This window comes from Meleagris gallopavo, chromosome 11 (assembly GCF_905368555.1).
Source record: "Meleagris gallopavo chromosome 11, MGAL_WU_HG_1.1, whole genome shotgun sequence".
NCBI classification, from domain to species: Eukaryota; Metazoa; Chordata; class Aves; order Galliformes; family Phasianidae; genus Meleagris; species Meleagris gallopavo.
This window is the reverse complement of record NC_139414.1, coordinates 2,756,006-2,776,250: the sequence shown is the minus strand read 5'-3', so window position 1 is coordinate 2,776,250 and position 20,245 is coordinate 2,756,006. Positions and strand designations below refer to the sequence as shown.

The 20,245-nt window shown below is 44.7% G+C and overlaps 2 protein-coding genes across 2 annotated transcripts in view; one reads left to right on the top strand and one right to left on the bottom strand.

The window, feature by feature from the left end:
* Positions 1–1,429: 1,429 nt before the first annotated feature.
* Positions 1,430–8,896, bottom strand: DBR1 (debranching RNA lariats 1). The gene is made up of 8 exons (XM_085232723.1): positions 8,644–8,896; positions 8,451–8,575; positions 8,292–8,372; positions 7,403–7,488; positions 5,975–6,199; positions 5,068–5,148; positions 3,397–3,542; positions 1,430–2,847 (listed from the first exon to the last, which is right to left on the bottom strand). The coding sequence occupies exons 1-8, from the start codon at positions 8,838–8,840 to the stop codon at positions 2,178–2,180; spliced, it is 1,611 nt and encodes a 536-aa protein (XP_085088849.1). The 5' UTR covers positions 8,841–8,896; the 3' UTR covers positions 1,430–2,177.
* A 2,527-nt stretch (positions 8,897–11,423) lies between these two features.
* PPP2R3A (protein phosphatase 2 regulatory subunit B''alpha) overlaps positions 11,424–20,245 on the top strand; it is a 48,865-nt gene continuing 40,043 nt past the window's right edge. Inside the window, 1 exon segment of the mRNA XM_085232713.1 lies at positions 11,424–11,655. The gene's annotated coding sequence lies outside the window, so the exon portion shown is untranslated.

Here is a 20,245-nt window from a genome sequence, read left to right as displayed (position 1 = left end):
TGCTTCTGGGCTTGGAGATGGTCCTTGAATACCAACCAGTTTTCTCGGGCCTCTCTTCCCTCCAAGTCTTTCTCCCATTTCATCCTGCCAAACAGTTCCCTGAAGAGTTCAACATCTGCTCTCCACCTGTAGGGAGATCCTGAATCTCTAGAGATCCAGAAGTTAGTATTCTGTCTTGCTTTCTAGAAAGCCAAAACTCATTAAGCAAAAAGGGCAGGTGTGACAACCAAACAAAAACACAGAAAGCCAGACTAAAACGGGCTATTAAAGGTAACCTATGCCTTAAGTAATTTTTCAAGTTCTTACTCTATTTTATGCTTACAAATTGCATCTGATACTACAGAGGAAATACTTTATTACCATTATAATCTTCAGATCATGGGGAAATATAAGCATTAAGATTTTTTGCATTGCAAATCCAGGAGCCCAAAGGATACTCAACTATTTTCAGTAACCTAGTGACTTCAGATGACCTGAGGTTTACTCTAAACACTCTCAATCCTTCATCCTATCTTACCACAGTTCTCTTTGGTGGATGTTGTGACAGACATAGAGATACAGCATTAATACTGTCCTACAACTCAGTGAATAAGGTACTGGCCTTAGGGGGAGGAGGAGGAGGGAAAAAAAAAAAAAAAAGAAAAACAAACAGGATGTTAATGGTATCAGCACACCAGTATAAATAATCAGAACTGTGGGGAGCATTGGCATTTGCTAGCTCTTGAATACTTATATGCTGTTTTTTTTTCCATAATTAACTGCTGAGAAACAAAATGCATCTCAGAACATGAAACTGATGGTAAAGACAGAAGCTGAAGTGTTTGCCTGCTGCAACCCATATCCCCCGGTCCATTTCACTCATGGTTCCCTCTCCAGTTCTCCTGTAAAGATGCTTTCCTCTTCACACAGCTCGGGCATTAGAAGAATAAAAGCACAGAGGTGGTACTTCTGGTACCAAAGGTGGCACAGTCCTGAGGAAATCCCTGACTCTGAAAGCTCAGAGCTTCAGAACACCAGTAGAACTTTCACATGTCATTAGACCCATTAGTTTTACAGTCTATAGTACTTAAAAGCATCATTCTAATTAATCCATTAAGTTTTGTTATCCTTACAGCCTTTGAGGCCATAAATAAGTGATTTGTTTGCTAGTAATTCAGAGCAAACAGAAGAGTAAGAGTAAAAATAAAATTTCAATTTCCAAGATCTATATCCTGGCAGGTCTTGTTCCGCCTCAAGTTTATAATGGTATTTTGGAAAATTCCAAGCTAAGCTCTAAGAATTGGGCAAGTTACATACTAACAAAGAGAGCAGCAGGCAAAAATGTAGGCTAAAGATAACAGTAGGCATTGCTGTCTTAAGCAACTTACTATCGGATTACATGATAACACAACATTAATTAGTAAGAATTGAGACTGTGCTGACATCCACATTTAGGAAGCTACATAGCTGCATTTTAATTTAAAGTATGTTTCCCAACTTTTAAGAAACAGCACATGAGTTTTTAAGAACAGCCATGTTGTCCTCCATGGTCCTCATAAAACTCGTGCTACAAATTGAGACATGGTTATCTACTGAAAAAAATATTAGAATAGACAATACACATAGTTCTGTTTTTGACCATGAAGCTTTTCTACAGCACAAATGTCACCAGAAGCAATCTTCACTCTTCTATTGCTGTTTTGTTATCCTGGGAATTCTGCTTTCAAATTTAGTCCATAGAGTTATTGCATATGCTACTTTGTATTAAAAATATATATCAGTATAAAACAAGACAAAAGCAATAAAAGCAAATAGTTCCATCTCATGAGTCAAACATCCCCTCACTTTGATTTCAGTTACAGTTTAAGAGCTCTCGTTAAACAAGCACGGTGAATCTTGTATAGCAGTACAGCACAGGATACTGAGCAAAAACTGATAACCAAGAACTGAAGCAAAAATCAACTGATCATACGTGACTCTTAAATCCTTTGACAAAGTACTTTGTTACAGAATTTCACTTGTGACTTAAGTGTTTAAGCGAAACATTCTTCCCTGCAAGAGGTACACTGTGTCTCTTCAGCTTAAGGAAGTAGCATGATTAAGATCAAATAATGTTAAAAGCATGAGAAGTTCGCCATAGTTCTCATCACCATTGCATAAATAGGTGGGGAGAGAACTTAGTTATAAATCATGTAGTGTTATTTTGTTTCATCTTCATCCTCTGCAGCATAGATGGCTTGATTCCTTCTCTTAATTTTAATGCCACTGTTCCCATTTTCACTACCACTAACACGCTTTAAAGGTCTCTCATTCAAGCTCTTCTCTTCCACCTGCTTATTCCCACCAGATTTCTCCAGTTCCTCATTAGTGGAGTCCATAGCATCATCAGATGATACCGCCATGGAATCTGGCATGATCCTGATGTCAGAAAAACTTGCAGAAAACTCAGGAGGATGATCGGGGGAAGGATCTACGGAACACGTGCTCAAATCTTCATCACCACCTTCATCATCCAGCATTATTTCATCTGGATTAATGGACGAAAGCCCAGAGTTATCAGTATTATATTCACTAGGTTCCTCTGCTGACCCACTACTGTCCATTTCCTCTTCTTCCTCTTCATACTCTCCACGTACTGAGCCCTCTTCTTTAACCTGCTGGATTCTGTCATTGATGTCAGTGAGGCCAAACTGGGCACAAAACTCAGTGGTCTGTGGATTGATGGTGTGAACCGGTTCCATGTTCTTTTGGGGCTTGCTGGGATCATAACAAGCAGCTGTCAAGGTGAAGTTACAAGGAATTTTGAGGTCATGATTCAGTTCTTCTAACACCTCCTTGATGGCCTCTTCCGTTGCACTGTAATCCCACCTAAGTAAGTACATCAAGTTAAAAAGAGTGCAGCTAATCAAAAGCTGTTTTCTCTTCTCGTTGCAAAGAAAAACTTTTAAACATGGGTAACAAATTCACCTTACACAAACAGTTTGTTAAACTTTTCTTCCTGGAAGGCATATTACCTTAGGGCAATACTGACACTGCTCTCCTCAGCAGAGTCTGTGTGTTATGCCAGCCAACGCAGTAAGCATTCACACACCCCCATAATCCAGCCTGGTTTTCAGTAGCACGGCAATTGACAAAGTAAGCAGCCACCACGTATTTTTGGCTCTGCAAATGGTGCCAAGTTTGCAAACAAAATGAACTGCCTGTGTCATAAGGAAGTAGTAAGGAAGTCGTAAGCTCTAAGAGCACAGCTTGTCATCATCTCCTTCATTTTCTAAATCATTTGACATTCCTCAATCATTCGTTTTATCACACCCTAAAGACATTAAAGACCGCAGAAGAACAGAGAAACACAATAATATACATATAATTCCAGCCTCCTTAAGTCATGCTTTACTTTCTACTTTGCATGCTACCTACTTTGTATGGAGGCCATTATTTTCAGGCACATTCCATGAGCTCTGAGTCACATTAATCAGATTGTTGGTGGCCTTGAGGACTGCAATCCATTCAGCATCATACTCCAGCGAGTCACCTGCAGTAGGATCATGCTCAATGTCTATTATCTGTTCAAAAGAAACAAACAAACCAACCAAGAGATTAGATATTGCTCTTGATACCAGAAAATGATTAAAGTTTGCAGTGTTAGTTTCATGATACAGAGTTTTAATCAAGTTAGAAGTACACTAAACCAGTAGTCTCAATCAAACAAGTCCTCAAGTCAGCCATACCTAGGAACTTATTGTCCTTTCTTACTTCCTTATGGTAATCAATGATTATAAGAGGCACTTTCATAACATTTCTCTTCCTTTATCTTAGAGCAATTAAAAATCACGTCTCTCTTACTGCTGCCAGCCACTGGACAGTTAGACAATTTAGAAGGCAAGAATTTAAACTGTCTTTTAAGAAACATGGACAGAATTGAAAGCAATGGTTATTTTGCTATGTACATTCTTAGCACAGCAATGAGGTTAACACCTATTATTTTTAAGAACAGACAACATATTGAAACCCAAATCACTTCATCTTCAGTGACATCAACCCAAATCAAACAATTTACATGAGCCAAACCACAGCAGTCAGCTGTGGATTTTAAATAATACATAACGCAATTCCATTTCTTAATGTAGTTCAAAACAGCTAAACAAAGGTGGATGACCACACTGCTGGAAGTAGTCTTACTGTAGATCAGTTCCACTATGGGATTTTAAGCAAGGACTGGCAGCCCTGTGTGCTTTCACACAGCAAAAGCCCACCATCCTCAGACTCTCTCCCATCCTCAAAAGTAACTAGAGCAAACAGAACCCACCTTACATCCTAAGGACAGATAATGAATCATCTCACCTTTAAGACAATAAACAAAAGCTACTTTAAAGTAAAACTAAGACCTGACTGCATTTGAAGAACAAGCTCTCACTAGCTCTCTCCTTTCATATCAAAGGGCTTCAGATTCATCCATTTCTACAGATGGCACTGCAAGCAGCACACACAGGCTATGGACATGAATATTATCTTGCATTTGGAAAATGAGTTTGGCACTTCCATTAAGAACTCCTACAGCCTTCCAATGCCCTTCCTAACGCCAAACAAACTGAAGTAGAACCATGCTCCTAGGAAGCCACGTGGAATCCACTGGAAACAAATCACAATACTCAACTTACAAATTCAAACAGGATCAAGTCATAAATCCAGACATGAAGGAAGTCACTATCTGACCCAAGCTATGTCAAGAAAGCAGCAGAAGAGCCTCAAAACAGGATTGTGTTTTAACTCTGAGCTTTATCAGAAATGCACAACAGGAGATTCAGTGCAGGTTAAAGTAGAGCTACTGATCTATTAAGAAAAGTAATTGTTCTCAACTGGAAGGAAATGGTAGGAGAAAGCAAACATTTCACCTGCGTGACAGGACCAGATCTACTTAGAAGAGCAATATTTACAAAGACAATTCCACCCATGCACCAATTCCCAGTTTCTTGTCAGTCCCTCCATTTATCAGAATTAGTCTTCAGCTTATATCTGAGCACAGCACTTAGCAGTCCACAGAAATACTTAAATCACTTAGAGTGAAAGCTCATGGCACACAGTCATCACCTGCAAAAAGTCTCTGTGAGGCAGACATTTATCCAGAGCCAAAAACTTGGTTGCTTTTGGTAGTTCTTCTTTGGACTTTGTCTAGGAAACAGAAAGTTTTACCAGCATTTATATGAAATTTGACTATTCCAAACAAGTTATATACAGAAATCTAAAGGCACATTTTGCACACAAAAATAGTTTCTGAAATAGAGAAGTAGCACAGGATTATAAGAAAGAAATTGAAGGATTAAGAGAAGGACAGACATCAGCAAAAGCCTGACAGAAATTTGAACACTGATGACAGCAAGCTAAAGCAAGAACCACAGGTCTCCCTCAAACAAGGCAGCTGAATACGTTTAGCTTTGATGCCAAAAGAAAGCCTTTAACACAGTTACGAACAGACTCACGTCCAGAAGACCTAGAGTTCCATTTCTACAGCTAATGGATTGCAAATAAGAATAGCACATCACTTTCAGCAACAACACAAACATGATACATTTCAGCCTATGGGGACCGTTTGTTTTATTGTAGGCAGCCAGACAACTTCAAGGCACCCTCCCATCTCAGGTTAACCACTACCTCCTCAATTTGCTTCTCTATCTTTGTTTGCAAGTTTTATACTTCCCCAATAGAAGGGGGAAAAGGGCACTTTTCTGTGAAATTCAAATTCAGAAGTTCAAAGTGCAATAACTTGAGTTATTTCATGCTGCTCTTGAAGAAGATGAGATGGTGAACACCTCTGATTTGTAACATCTCTCACCTGCATAAGCTATGAATTTCAGGACCACTTAATGCTTTGGGACTTGAGCTGAATATTAACTACTAAGCAAATACACGTTAATTAGATGCTTTTCTGAACATGACTACCTGCATTAGACCTTTGAAATTATTAGATTACACAGACACTCTTGGTTTTATTCTTTACCTCGTGTTGCATGAAAGCTGCAAACTTAACGTGGAGATGTGCTGAAAACCAATAATTAGGTTTCAGATGCTGCAGAAGCTCAGAAGCAGCAGGGCTTCCTAACGTGTTGCTCTCCACTTCTTGACGGAAGAAGGATTTCATTTTAAGCAGCTGTTTCTTGTTTCCATAGTGATATATGCTCCGTGGCCAATCATGTGACATAAATATGTCCATTGGATGCTTTAACTACCAAACAAAAAATACATACGGTGTAAAAACACACACAAGAAAAAATTTAAAATTAAACATAACAAGACATGTAATAGCAAGTGCTCTCCTTCAGATTAGATACAGCTAGCTGTGAGCTCCTGGCTCCCTTTTCAAAGGGATTAAGCATAACAGCGAGCACATCTTTCAGCTGCCTTTGAGGCTATCGAGGGTCTCTACTCTCCCTGGGTCTCACTGCACTTTCTTGGGGCCAGCAGCTGTGTTTTACATATACTACTACCTTGTAAGACAGACTGAAAACCAGATCTACAGAGTAAGTACGCACAATCAAAGTAGTTGTCTTCCTCACTGATCTTGTAAAGCTTTGTTTAGAAGAGATAATGGTTAAGCATAATATTCTTCCTCAAAGGAAGCATCCCTTAGAAGTCTAGTCAAATGTCTTAAGTACATCTTGGTTCAACATTCAATGTATTTCCATCAGCTGTATCAGAACACACTTCTAGGTGAAACCTAAGGCCAGCTAATAAGAAACCTGGGGAAGTGCATCAAGCTCTTAACAATGGCAGCAAATCTTTGTGCCATTTTTAGCATCTCTGTATGTTCTAAACAGTTCAGGACCCAATGGCTACCTGAATAATCATTCACAAGATGCTTATAAATATACATGTACTCACACTGCATCCTTAGCCACAGAGAAACCCTTGTGACAAAGTGGGAAGCAGGATCAATAATAAAGCTAACCACCCCTTGCGTTTCTAGCTATAGGAGCAAAAAAACTTCAACAGCTGTGATTTGAGATCAGCTCATCCAACTGGTTCAAGGTTGATTAGTAAACCTTGTATCAACCAGCTCAGACATTAGACAAAGTAGCACACATCTTCCTACAGCTAATAAAGCTCAATCACTGGAGTACAGCTGGACTTGTTCCCTTCTGAGCTTCAGCCCATTTAACAAAGTATCTCCTGCTCTTGCCTGCCTCAGATCAAATTTGCACTGCTACACAACCTGGTAGAAAAGAGAGCAGGATTAGCAGTGGGGTCACTGGCAGCATAAAATGACCTGTTAAAGTTAGCAGAGATTTGTTTGCATGATTTACTACCTAGCTGTTCAAAACAGCTGTAACATCTCACATTTAAGTTAACAAATAACATTTACCATTGGTTTGTTTGTTGTTGTTTTTAGAAAACAGACAACAAAAAGCACCATAGACTTTTCACCAACCTGCTTAAGTTTGAAGACCTCGATGTTCCTGACATGGTAAGCACTTCTGATCGTTTGCTGGTTGTATGGTGGACATTCAAAGTGGCCTGGAACATTGAGAAAAGAATAGTTGTCCGACAGAGATTTTGTATCTCTCACGTAAGGTAAGACAGCACTCCTCATTACTTCCCACATTCCTTACTCACAGACACACTGCATCACCACATGCCATACCTATAACAGAGAGCTATTTGCTGCACAGCCACACAACGTACACATCTACCTGAGCCACTTAATATCACAGAATCATAAAGGTTGGAAATGAGCTCTAAGATCAAGCCCAACCATTGACCCATCTCCACTGAACCATGTCTCTCAGTGCCACATCTCCATGCCTCTCGACCACCTGCAGGGATGGTGATTCCACTGGTGCCCTGGGCACTGTGCTCCATCAGGTCTACGCCTGCACACACACCGACACGGCCACAGAATGTACAGTAGATGGAAACAAGAAAGAGGTATCAGAGAACAAACTGTAAAATTACTGTTTCAGTAGTTAGCGTTATCACCTCAAGTCTTATCTCCCACAAGCAATATCAAGATAAAGAAATTGTATGCTCAATAACAACAAGTTTAGTTAAAACTCACGGGTATTAAAGAGAATTAAGTGTTCCAAAAAACTACTCTGTTCTTGGCAGCTTGAAAGCCACCTCCAAAGCCCCTCTGGAGCAGCATGCCGGGAGACGGGAGCATCCATTCAGACACACATTTAGCAGTGAGGCAGACTGAGCTGCCCATCTGCTGACCCCGGTGTCATTTGTGAGCCGATCTCCGGCCCCTCTCAGAAACACACACATAAAGCTGAGGGGAACCGAACCCCGCTCGGGCCGCCCCCCCGCTCCTGCCGTACCTTTCCGGTAGTCGTGCGACTTGAAGATGCCCGAAATGCCGCCGATCCTCACGCCGCGGAACCGCACCACGCCCGCGTAACCTGCGGAGAGGAGCGGCGCGTCACGGCCGGGAACGGGGACGCCACCGGGGGGGGGGGGGGGGAAGGAGCCGCATGTACCGAGGTAGTAGATGTTGGGCGCCACCCATCCGCCGTAGGGCAGCTCCTGCAGGTGGTTGGAGGCCTCGTGGTTCCCGCCGATGAACACAGTCAGCACCGGGGCCTTCTTCTCGCCGGAGTAATACCTGCGGGGGGGACACGGCACGCTGCGGCGGGGCGGCGGGGCCGGGCGGGCCGAGCCGGCGGCACTCACCGGTAGAACGTCTGCATGTGGCGGTACTTGGCGGGCACGGCCATGCAGCGCAGGTCCGCCTCGTTGCGCACGGCCTGGAAGTCGCCGCAACAGAGCAGCAGGTCGGGCCGCACGTTGTGCCGCCTCTGCAGCAGCTCCAGCGTCTCGTACATCTTATCCAGAGCGCCGTGGCAGCACCCCGCCACCGCCACCTTCATCCCGCCGCCGGGACACCGCGCAGGCGCCGACAGGTCGTGACGCAGAAGGGGCGCGCGGCGCATGCGCACTGCCACGGGGGGGGAGCCGTGCGTTCTTCGCGATGCGGCAAAACTGTGTGCGGTCTCTGGGTACCAGGCGGCTGAGCAGAGGGCGTTTTTAGCTGGTTTCTTGTAGCCCCGCACCGAGCAGACACGGGGCACTCGGTGACTTCAGCCGGCTGGCTCGTTTTCCCTGCAGACTGCCAGGTGTCGTTTTGCAGAGCAGCGATTTCCTCGGTTTGCGGGGCGGTGGATTGACTCATCGGGTGGTATTTCTGCGTCATGTAATAACACCGCTCCTTACTTTTTCCACTTTTTATTTTAACGGTCTTTAGGGATTGAACAAAATTGCAGCGATGCAGTTAAGCATTAACTCGCTGCTGCTTACCCTGTAATCATCAAACCAAGGAGACATTCCTGTTTCCCTGAAGTAGCAAATATTACACAGTGGCCTCTCTTTGATTACTAAGAAAACAAGAGTGTTCTCTAACGGGTTCCACAATTTCACAGCGTTGGGTTACTGTGTGTTCTCTGGGGCTCTTGTCCAAGCCCATCTGAAGTGAAGGGAAAAGCTCTCCTGGCTTCCAGTGCCCTGAGTCCTCAGAGAAACAGCAAATCGTCTGTAGCTGTGCTCAGCTCTTCTGGTGACTGCTGGGACTCTCAGCTCTCTGGGGAAGGCTTTGCAGCTTCTCTGGGGGACAGCAGCCACTCATGTTGCCGTGTCCCAGATATGCTGTAAGGCTACAGATAGCAGACAGCGAAGTCCTGAGCCCCAGAAGGTGCTACCTCACCTGTGATGTGCCATCCTCTGGGTCCTCCTGAGGCTGCCAGGAGATGCCTCCTTGCTCCATTTCCCTGGCCAGCCAGGTCCTCACCTTTTCTTTCCTGAGACAGCCTTGTCTTTTCCTGTTTTTCCCCACCCAGCTCAGTCCCCAGCCAGGCAAGTCAAGCTGATGCTATCTTTGCAGCTCCTGGGTTTGTTGTCTCTGGCTCATTTCTGATCCCCATGTGCCACTTATCGTCAGTAAATTGGTGTTGAGCTAAGTCTGTACGTTTTTGTGTTACAGCATTTTTGTATTTGTACACCATTCATCATGCATCATAACTTGCCAAACTGAACTGCGGGTGTTGAGTAAAATTGCTCTGAAGTTTCCACAGCAGCGGGACCACAAAGGGAGGCAGCCACACTGCTATGTACAGGGTTAGCAGTGGTGACTTAATGCTCAGCTCCTTATTGTACTATTCCATCCTTCAAGACTTTAAAAGCCATATGACTGAAGTGCAGCTCTCCTCCACCACATGATTAACATGTTGGGTTGCAGATTGGGCTCTGCGGTCATCAGCTATGTGCCTCAGTGTGCTCTGTGTGCCCCTCATTTCTGTGCCTGGCCCTCTGCTGCTCAGTGACCAAATGGATGCATGTCCTGTGCTGGTGATAGGAACAGGCTGTGAGGAGAGTCCAAAGAAATAGGCTGAGCTCTGTGGTTGTTGGGTTTGAGGTATACAATCATAGAATCATTCAGGCCGAAGAAGACCCTTCAGATCCCTAATTCCAATCCCAGCCCACCCCACCATGCCCTCTGCCCACGTCCCTCAGTGCCGCATCTCCACAGCTCTGAACACCTCCAGGGATGATGATTCCCCACCTCCCTGTGCAGCTGTGCAGTTCCTCACTGCTTTTTCTGAAAATATATTTTTTTCCTAATATCCACCTTGGTGTGCCCTTTCAGCTGTTTCCTGCCTGCACTGATAGCAGTGTTTAGTTCTTTTTCTCCTGATCAGGCAGCAGCAATATGAAACCACAGATGTACAGCAGTTCTCTACTGAGACATGAAGAAGGACGGAGGACTGAGGGGATGCAGGGCTTTGCCCCTTATGTCTGAGAAGCTGAGGGGGAACTCCTGGAGAACTCCCTGTCAAGACCTTGGTAGCACTTCTGAAGATACTAAAACACATTTAGAAAGCACTGGAGTTAAGAGAACAGCAAAGGGAGCATCTGTCACTGACTGTCTGGGGGGGGACGGCGTGTCTGAAAGAGGTACAGGGAGAAGCAGTGGGAAGGTAATGGTGTGTGAAGCAGAGAGATGTAACACAGCGGCCAGAGCTGTTCCACTGAGAGGTGCCGCAAAGCAGCAGGGTGGGTATGTGTGTGGGATGGAAGGGTGCTGCAACCCAACGACAGCTCAGAGCTCATCCGAGGACAAAAAACCCAACGAGATCGGCCTAAACGCCTGAAGGCTCCTCCGCAGGGCTGTTGCGGTGTCTTCGGTCCTCCTGTCCCAGCGCTGCGTCTGTTACGGCCGCGCTTTTGCTCTCCTCCCTCTTCACTTGTACCTTCACCCATCGCGCCGTTCCGTGCGAGGGCACCGACGGCCTCGAGCCGCGGCGGGCTGAAACCGACGCCCGGAGCAGCCGAGGGAACAACAGCCGACGGCGGGGGCTCGGCGTGCGCGAGGGGCGCGGGGCAGAGCGCTGAGGCGCAGCTGAGAGGGGCGGAGGGCGGGAAGCGAGGGGGCGGCGCGTGCACGCGCGGGGTGGGTGTGTGTGTGTAGTGGGGGTGGGGGGCCGTTCTGCTCTCCCCTCAGCGCGGGCAGCGCCATTCCGCCGCCGCCTCCAGCTCCTCACCGCCCGGCCTCGACCTGCGGGGCCGCCCGCCCGCCGCGCCTCCGGGGCGGGGCCCCCCGCCGCGCGGAAGGGGCCGGCCGGGCCGGGCGGCATTGCGCGCCCGGCGGCGGGAGCGGCGGTGCCGGCATGGGACGGGGCGTCGCCCCGGCGGGTAGGTGCGGGGAGAGCGGAGCGGGGCCGGGCCGGGCCGGGCCTCCCGCCCTCAGCCGGGGCGGCGGTCGCTCCCCTCGGGGCCCGGCAGCGGGGGCAGGTGCCGGGCGGGCCGCGGGGCGCGATGTCTGCGGAGAAGCGATCCGGCGCCGGGCGGGATGTCCCGGAGCTGACGGGCCGGGCGGGGGCGGCCGGGCCGGGAGGAGCGGGGATCGGCGAAGTGCGCAGGTAGCGCGTCCTGAGCGGGGCGGGGAGGAAACGCTTCTCACCTCGTGCGAGCGCTGAAAGCCAGTGCGTGTCGCCTCAGGGGAGCCGGGGCGAAGCGCTGCGAGGCAGAACCCCGCTGAGCCCCGCGCTCGGTGGTTGTGAAGAAAGGGCTTTTTCTATTATTTTTTTTTTCTTGAGTGTTTTCTATGAAACCAGAGAAAGTCATTTCTGAGCAAGAAAGGGAGTGGCTTTGGCTGCGAGACTCGCTGGTTCCCTGGCAGGCAAACCCGAGATTAAGCTGGGCATAAACTTGTAAAGTTGTGATTGAATAATGGAATAATTTACTGAAGGACGTGTTCCTGCTGGAGCAAGTCTCTGAAGGTCATCACACACTGTGCTGGTCCCACGTTATGTAAATATTGTGAAGTCCGGGGCTGATTTTATTACCTCTGTTCTTCACACTAAAGAAGGAAGCACGGGGAGATGTGCTGTCTGTGCCTGCTCTCCCTGGAAAGGCAGCCGGTGCCGAGGGGAGGTCGTGGCAGAGCAGCCGGGGGTCCCCACGCTGTTTGCTGTGCAGTGCTGCCTTCAATTGCAGGGGTTTTATTGGTGATGTGCTCGTGGCTTTGCCGTGTATAAGCAAACTGATGTCTGCTTCAAGAAATAAACTTTACAGGCATCTACTTAAAATAGCCCTCTCCTCGTGATTATTTTTTGTGAATCTTTTGAGTCTGGTAGGTCTGCCCTCACCAGTTATGGTAGAGGGAGGTTATTCTCATGAAAACTGGGAGGAGATTGACAGTGCTGTTAGGCTATTCTTGATTTTGTAAAATTATTTATTTAATGCCTGTCGGATTCTGAGAAGTTGAAGCAACAATTGACTGCGTACAAAACAACAGAGAAGAGTTGAAGTTCCCTGATGGCACGTGGCCAGTTTCCATTACCTAGACCTCTGCAACTACTGTCATGTGTTATCTTGCTCTCATACTTTGCACAGAGGTACAGCGTTAAAGGTAGCTCTGGTCAAAGTGCTTCAAGTTAAAGTCAACAGACGTGTGAGTACTGAGAGCTGCCCTGGCAATGCATGTTCCATCCTCTTCATCTGCAGCCTGCAGTGCAGCTGGTGAGCACGGTGATGTGGGCGATTCAGATTGCTGCAATGGGGTCCTGTGATCTTAACGTTCACTATTGGTAGCCACGGAGGGTAGATATGACGCTGCACAGTGCAGGTTGTTTTTTCCGTATTTTTCCTCTCAGGACCTTTTTCTGTCCTTCCTGCAAACTTCCTCACCTAGAATTACATGGATGTGACTTCAGTCACTCTGAACTTGGAATATCTTGGTAAAGTTAGAGAGATTCCCTAGAGCTGTAATTCATTGCCTTTGTATAAGTGCTTTCCAGTACCATCCTAAATGACTGCATGCTATTTTTTCCCTATATAACTAGTTACACAGAACTGCACCTTTTTGAACACTAAATTAGGGGTTGGAACTTGCTTTCCAATTCTGGCAGAAACTGGACAGTGAAGTAAAACTGTGGTATGAAGGAGACTTTCTTATTCATAATTAAGGCACTGAAGTGCTGTCTCGCAGAACTGGATTCATAATAGGAGGACAAGCTTCCTCTACCAAGTATGCTTTTGTATTCTTCCTCGTGCTTAGGACTCTGGATGTGATTTGTGGATACACCAGTGTGGGCAGGTGCAGTGGAGCAGTTTGCTGTGTTTTGGTGGATGAAATGTTCTGTAGCATCCCGTGCCTTGAAAAATCAGTCCTTTGGCATCTCTAGCTGGGCACTACAAACTGGTGCACTCCTTTCTTTGCCACGATTCTTGCCGGGTAAAATGAAGATAGTCATGAATTCATGAGAAGTAGGGGAAACAAGTTAATGTTTAAGAAGCCTATAAATACTATACTGATAGAGAAATTAATCATCCTGATTGTAGAACGCTGTATGAGTAGGAGATGCTAAGCAGTATCTGAGGTCACAGACGTAAGAAAGCTGATTAAAAATGATTGTTCGTTTTAATAGATATTCACATTCATGAATGTGAGCACTGATTGCTAACTTCACTGAAGTTAGAATGAGGATCTTTACGCTTCGTAGAGTTTATCTTTATTCTCTGTATCATTTTAATCTGCTTCTTTTTAAATACACGGAGATAAATGGGTAGAACTTTTTTCTTTTGGAAAGTGTCTGGGTTAATAAAGATACAAGGGAAATGACTGCCTCTGTCCTGCAGAGATTTCAGGCTACAACACTCCTTGTTTTCCTTGGTGTGAAGGGAAAGGGATAGAAAAGTTAAGCTTCCTTCATTTTCTTCTTGCTTTGATCATGTTGATCTGTGCCTCTGGTGTGGCTTATCCGAGTCATAAGCAGTAAAAGCTGTAGCAGTGCCAGACTTCTTGAATGCTGGGACATGCTGTACCTTTTGGCCTAATTTGTTACATTTCAACAGCTGCTGTCTTGGGAGCATGAGTGGAGGCTGGCAGGAATGGGCTTGTGGAAGGTATGACTGGTGGAAATGGCTGCTTACTCTTTGCTCCTGTGATTATGCCTCAGAGGAGAGGATGGGCACACAGCACAGAACAGGAGTGTTTCTCCCTGCTTGGCGTTTTCTCTCTTCTCACTGCTGACCTGTTGAAGGCGTGCAGTGCTGCTGTTGGTGCCGGGCTGGGATTACCCTGGAGAAATGGATTCTCATCATAGGCAAAGAACTTTTACCAAAACTCTTGAATACCTGAGGAAATAAGTGAGCGGTGTGGTATGGTGCAGATGAGGTGTGAAGTCAGGAAAGGCAGCAGTGAAAAGTAGATAATCCCCGAATAGATGCGTAATGAAGGAAAATATTGTTAATTTATAGAATTAAAAATCTGTTTTAGCTGGCAGGTAATAACTGGCAGGTGGCTTGCCTGCTATGGGAGAAACTTGTCAGTTTCCAAGATGGTTTTGTGAAACCTGTAAGTGCTGACCTCGTTAGCAGGGATTGAGGGAATGCCATCTTGAACACTACTCTTCCTTTGTTTTCTTAACACTTCAATAAAATCACTTTAATTTGTGAAAATTCATCGGATGTTGTTGATACTAAATTAACTGTTTCCAGGGAAAATAAATACATCCTGCTAATATGAAGTTATTTTTTCCTTATAAGGATATAAACAGCCAACAGACACATTACTTAATCAAGCTGGCTTTCTGACCTCTGCCCCGAGCCTTGCTAATTATGTGCTTTTGAATCTTCTCCACTTCCAGTATCTTCTGTTTGGTCACCTTATTTTCTGTTAGCATAACAAACTGAAGTGGGGCTTATTCTTCCTACAGGTTTTCTTTTTTTACCTGTGGCTTGCTAAGTTCTGGCATGTCTGTTAGTATATTGGGGCATGCTAAATAACCTAAGATTAACTAATAGCTCTAAACAGACAGAGGAACAATAATTAGTTGGCAAATTATTTAAACTTATTGGGTTGTTATGCAAAAAAAAAATTGCGTGAGCTTTTAGCCTCCTGCTGTCTCATTTGTATAACTGGAAGCCAGTCTTGTGGGACACATTCCTGTCTGGTCAGTTTTGGTTCCAAATCTCTGCAAAAGGGAAGGTGTAGAAAGATATTTCTGAAAAACTGAGAAGGGTAAAACTTTCCTCGATAATTGTAGCTGTCCCACTCTTCCAGCAATGGAAAGCTCATCAGGGCCCCTGCATTGGTTCTTAGCAATCATTTTGGTATAGCTGTGTTCTGAGACCCTGCGTGCTGATGTTTGTGAGGAGTGCAGCAGCTCTGGAGCATTAGGTAACACTGACTTAACCTGAGGGGATCGCACTGAGTAACACTGTGCTCACTAACTGCAAATCAGTATCTCAGAACAATAGTTGAAGGACTAGTGCCAAGTTTGTTTTAAAAGAGCAGTGCAGGCTGCTGTTACTGATACCAGCCCTAATCTTTTTGAGTGTTGGGTTTGTTTTATGCTGCTGTAAATAGGGGCATGTTGTATTTCAGGAAGCGTTTGGTGGTGCTTTTTTTTAAGCGTAAAGGTACTGAAATAGATTTCCAGGTGTGAAAATTGACTTCTCCAAATTCTATTGACTGTAAAGCAATGTTTATCGTCCTGTCACAGATGGTGATTCTCAAGGTCACGTCTGCTTGGAGGTGTGCCTCCGTTAGTCCTTCCATTGCTGTGACCTTTGTGGTTCACAGCAAGAATGCAGAAGTCTCACTTCAGCTGGAGAAATTAGGGCTTGGAAGCTATTCAGCAAAAAAGCATGAAAGACAAAGAAGCAAGTATTCTGCTGTTTCTGGGTTTTTGGAGAGTCTCACGAAGTTTTTATTAACTCCTCTTGCAGGAAATATGCTGCCATGCAGTGAGAGGGTAAGTTTTTCATTAACCAGTACCTGGTTAAAGTGTAGGAAGAAAAGTCAGATTTTCTAGTGAAAAGTAATCACAGGCACAACCCCACTGAGATCTGTTCTCAGCTTGTGTTGCTCAACAGTTACAAATGATCTGGAACAGAGGCTGAATAATGAAGTGGTGATATATGCTAAGAATTGCAAAATGAGAGTAGTAGGAACGAAAGGTGATTGAGATGCAGAAGGTTCTTGTGCTATTTGGTGGTATTAAAGGAAATATTAAAACAGAACCCATGGATTGCCCAGAACCTTTCTGTGTCTGTGATCTGCTTTGATGGGAGCTTTGCAGGTTTGCTGTGGACGTGTGCTTGTTTTTAGCCTGGTTCCTGGAGCACCGCTCAGTCACATCTAGTTCTTGTACTGGAAGAGGTGAGCAGTCAGACCTTATTCATCCTTTCTGTGCCATTCATGATTTTCTAGACTATCCTATTCTTCACAAGTCTTCTCTTTCAGTCTGAAGTGCTTTATCATGCCTGGTTGCTCATCGCTTAAAAGCTTTACAAACCCTTTGGGTTACTCTTGTTGCCCATCTGCTGCTCCTTCCCCTGAGGCTGTGCCAGTATCTCTGTTCTTGTTTAGAACTTTCCATGAGTGTCGTTTCCTTTTGAAAGAGGAAGGAAGAGAGAAGTTATGAATTTACTCAGGTGCATGAGAGATCTGACATTTGAGAATGTCTGAGCTGAAGAATACTCTGTGAGTCTTGGAAGGTGAAAGTGCTGTGTAGTGATGGTGTTTTTGAAAGGCAATTTAGAAATTCATTTCTGATTTCATTTATTCTGGATCTTGTGTGCAGTTTGGCTTTCTGCATCATAAAAATACACTTTACTTTGAGGTAACTGACTTGAATGAGATGAATCCCACGTCTTCTTCTATCCCACTTCTCTATAGTGAATGTAATTAAGTATTGAAGAACTCAAAATGAACGTAATAAGGAATATGCTGTGTTTCGAAGAGAGGTTTGTTTGGCTGCAGCAGATCCCCTGACAGGGCTTATGAATAAAGGCAGGACTTGGAGACGCTGCAGTTTCTCAAACCTTGCTGGTTTAAGTGGTGTGTGCACTTCTGATCCTATAATTTCACAGGTAAATTTTGTACTGTAGTTGAAATGTTTGCACGTGTGTCAGTATGGGAAGAAAAGGTAAATTTTCTTAGTTTTGTGTCCAGCCTGCTTTGGAAGGTGACTTGTGATAGCCATTTGTAAATGGGGTCCTTTGTGGTGGGGGTCAAAATAACATGCAAGTGGTTCATTGTAACATTTCTGCTTGGTTCAGCAGATAAGCAGTTCCAGCAAAGGTGGAACATCCAATGTTTTTAATACCAGATTTTCTAAGACTTTTCCAGTGAATGTAGAATGCTTTATAAAATCACCAGTCGCCAGCCGAGCCGTGCTGACTGGGCTGGGGCCATTGGAGCTGTGGCTGCTGTGTGATCTGAGCTTCTTTGGCTTTTGTGGAGTGTGGCTCTGTGTCAGCTCCTTCTGATGCTGCACAGCAACTCTTCAACAACTGAGTCACCTCTTCTATTCTCATCTCCATCCTCTGAGTCTGCATTTGCACATGTGCTTTGTAATCTCAGTTGACAATATTACGACTTGGGCCAGATAAGAAGAAGCATAATGATAAATCCCAAGGTCCAGGACCATTCTGCAATGGCTTGTGGAATTGTAGAACTTACAGGAGTAAGTGAATACTTTCTCCTGTTATTTACCAAAGTAAATACCAAAGGCTGCCTGAAATTTGTGCTTTGCGAGAAAACATCTTTTTATGTGCCAGCTTTTGTTTTCTATAATCAATATAATTTGCTGTTCAATAAAACGTGAACAAAATTCAAGCATTTCTGAATGAGAGAATGCAGTTAAGCTGCTTTTTGGCACAACCAGCTCCTCTAAGAGGTAGGACGTGGCACCTGATCGCATGGCTAGGATGGTGCTTCTGAAACCGCATTGATGACTTGTCAAAAGGCAAAGCTATTGATTTTTCTTTTTCTTTTTTTTTTTCCTCTGTTATTTTTATAGAAGTATCCAGGCTGGAGAACTTACTCTACTATCTCTTCTGCTTGAAGCAAGCATGCTTACCTAAGTGACACCTTTGCTGTGTACGGACGCAGAAAGGGCTGGTTTCCTCTTAAGGTTACTGCTAATGTTGTTGCTAGTCTTGGGATGAAGGAAAAACTGTGCTTACCCTGAAGCTCTCAGAGGCAGCAGAGGCCTGTTCCTGGCCTGCTAGGCTCCATTTGCACACAAACCAAGTTGCTGGCTGATGGATCCCTACTTACAGATTGTCGTTGTTCGGTTACTTTACTTGAGCATAATCTTTACATGAATAGAATTTCTTGTGTGTTGAAGAGTAACCTTTTATATTATTAGTATTGCAATAGTTTTTTCCCTTGGAAAGTGATTCATTTATTCTTGCAGATAGGAAAGACATGAAGCATTATTCTGCAGTGACACAAGAAGCCCTATTCATTCACAGTTTATATTGTTAAACCAGCCCTGTATCCTTAGGGCTGGAGTTGGTTTCATGGCAGCGGTCCTAATTACTGAATCTATCTCCAGCATATCTGAACTGGGGGCTGTTTAGGAGCACAACTGGAATGAAATGGGAGGCCGAAAAGATGGAAATATGGATGTTTCTTAATGCACTCAGTCTTTCCATTGTGGCTGTTCATAAATAGTAGATTTGAGTCACCAGCCGAAAGTCTCAACAAAAGCCCATTCAAGCTCAATTTGAGACCAGATTCCCAGATCTGGTAACAGGAAGACACTTCCTTAGATTTTGTCTTAACTGGGTTTATATGCTGGATCGTGTTTGCATGTTTTTTGGTTCATTGTCAAATAAAGCTGTGAGCTGAGTGCATGGTAATCCTGGTCAAGTAAAGCCAGTGGAGGAGTGAGAAATGCAGTTTGTACTGTGTGTGTGTGTTTGTGTGTGTGTGTGCATTTGTGCTGCCTGGGAAATTACTGGTCTTGGCTGTGTGTAGCTGGAGACAAGTGCTCCAAGTGCCTTGAGATACCTTAGCACGTTTCTGCAGACAGTGAAATTAAGGCAAGTGATAATCACTGAGAAGACATTAAACTGGCTGGAAAGAGGCTATTAGGTTTTTAATATTTGTTCTCTGTTTACTTCTTTCCTTGCAACAACAGTAAAAGGGCTGAAGACATCTGAGCACAGAGGAGGAGGTCGTGTTGTGGCAGCCATGACATGCCTGTGTCTCGATTGTGTTGGCTCCTGGATGTGATAATACCAGAGAAACACAGCCTAGTTGGGAAGAGGTTAGAGAATGCAGCAGGCATGGCTGAACAGCATCCTTCTTCTAAGGGACTGACTGCTTGAGCATGGCTGAGCAGTGGCTTAGGGCTTAAGCACTTAATTTGGAAAGTGGAGATGATAGGAGGAGCTGCTTCAGATGTTGTTGAGCGTATTTGGAAAAACGGAGTTGAACTGAAGAAGCACCGGTTTAGGCTGAGAGTCTGTAAGACTTCATTTGACAAACTCCTTGTGGAGTAATCTTAATGACATGAAAAGCTTCAATGTTTGAAGATAGCTTAAAGGATGGGAGAAGCTTAATCCCAGTGGAAGGAGTACATATATAAGGGGGAAGCAACCCCTTGGAGTGATAGAGGAGTCAGTGAGATTTAACCTGTTATTTCTATAATTAGGGAATAACTTCGCCAAAATGCAATTGTTTCCCAAATTATGTATATCTCAGACAATCTTCCTTGGTGGTAAAGCTTGTTCATTAGGAAAGTAGGGAAGAGAGGACTGGAGCAATTGTTGAAGAACAGTATTCTGCTGTGCCTCATGGAGGAGGGAGGAAGGAGCTCTGAACAAGTCTCGTGGGTTTTTTGGAAACAATGTTGACTTTTCTAATCTCCTCTTCTGATAGCCTCTATTTTCTCTTAACATCATGGAACTTTTCTTTCAGGAGATGCTGGGAAGTTTGCTGATGCAGACTCAAAAAAGAGCAAGCAGCAAATAGACTTTC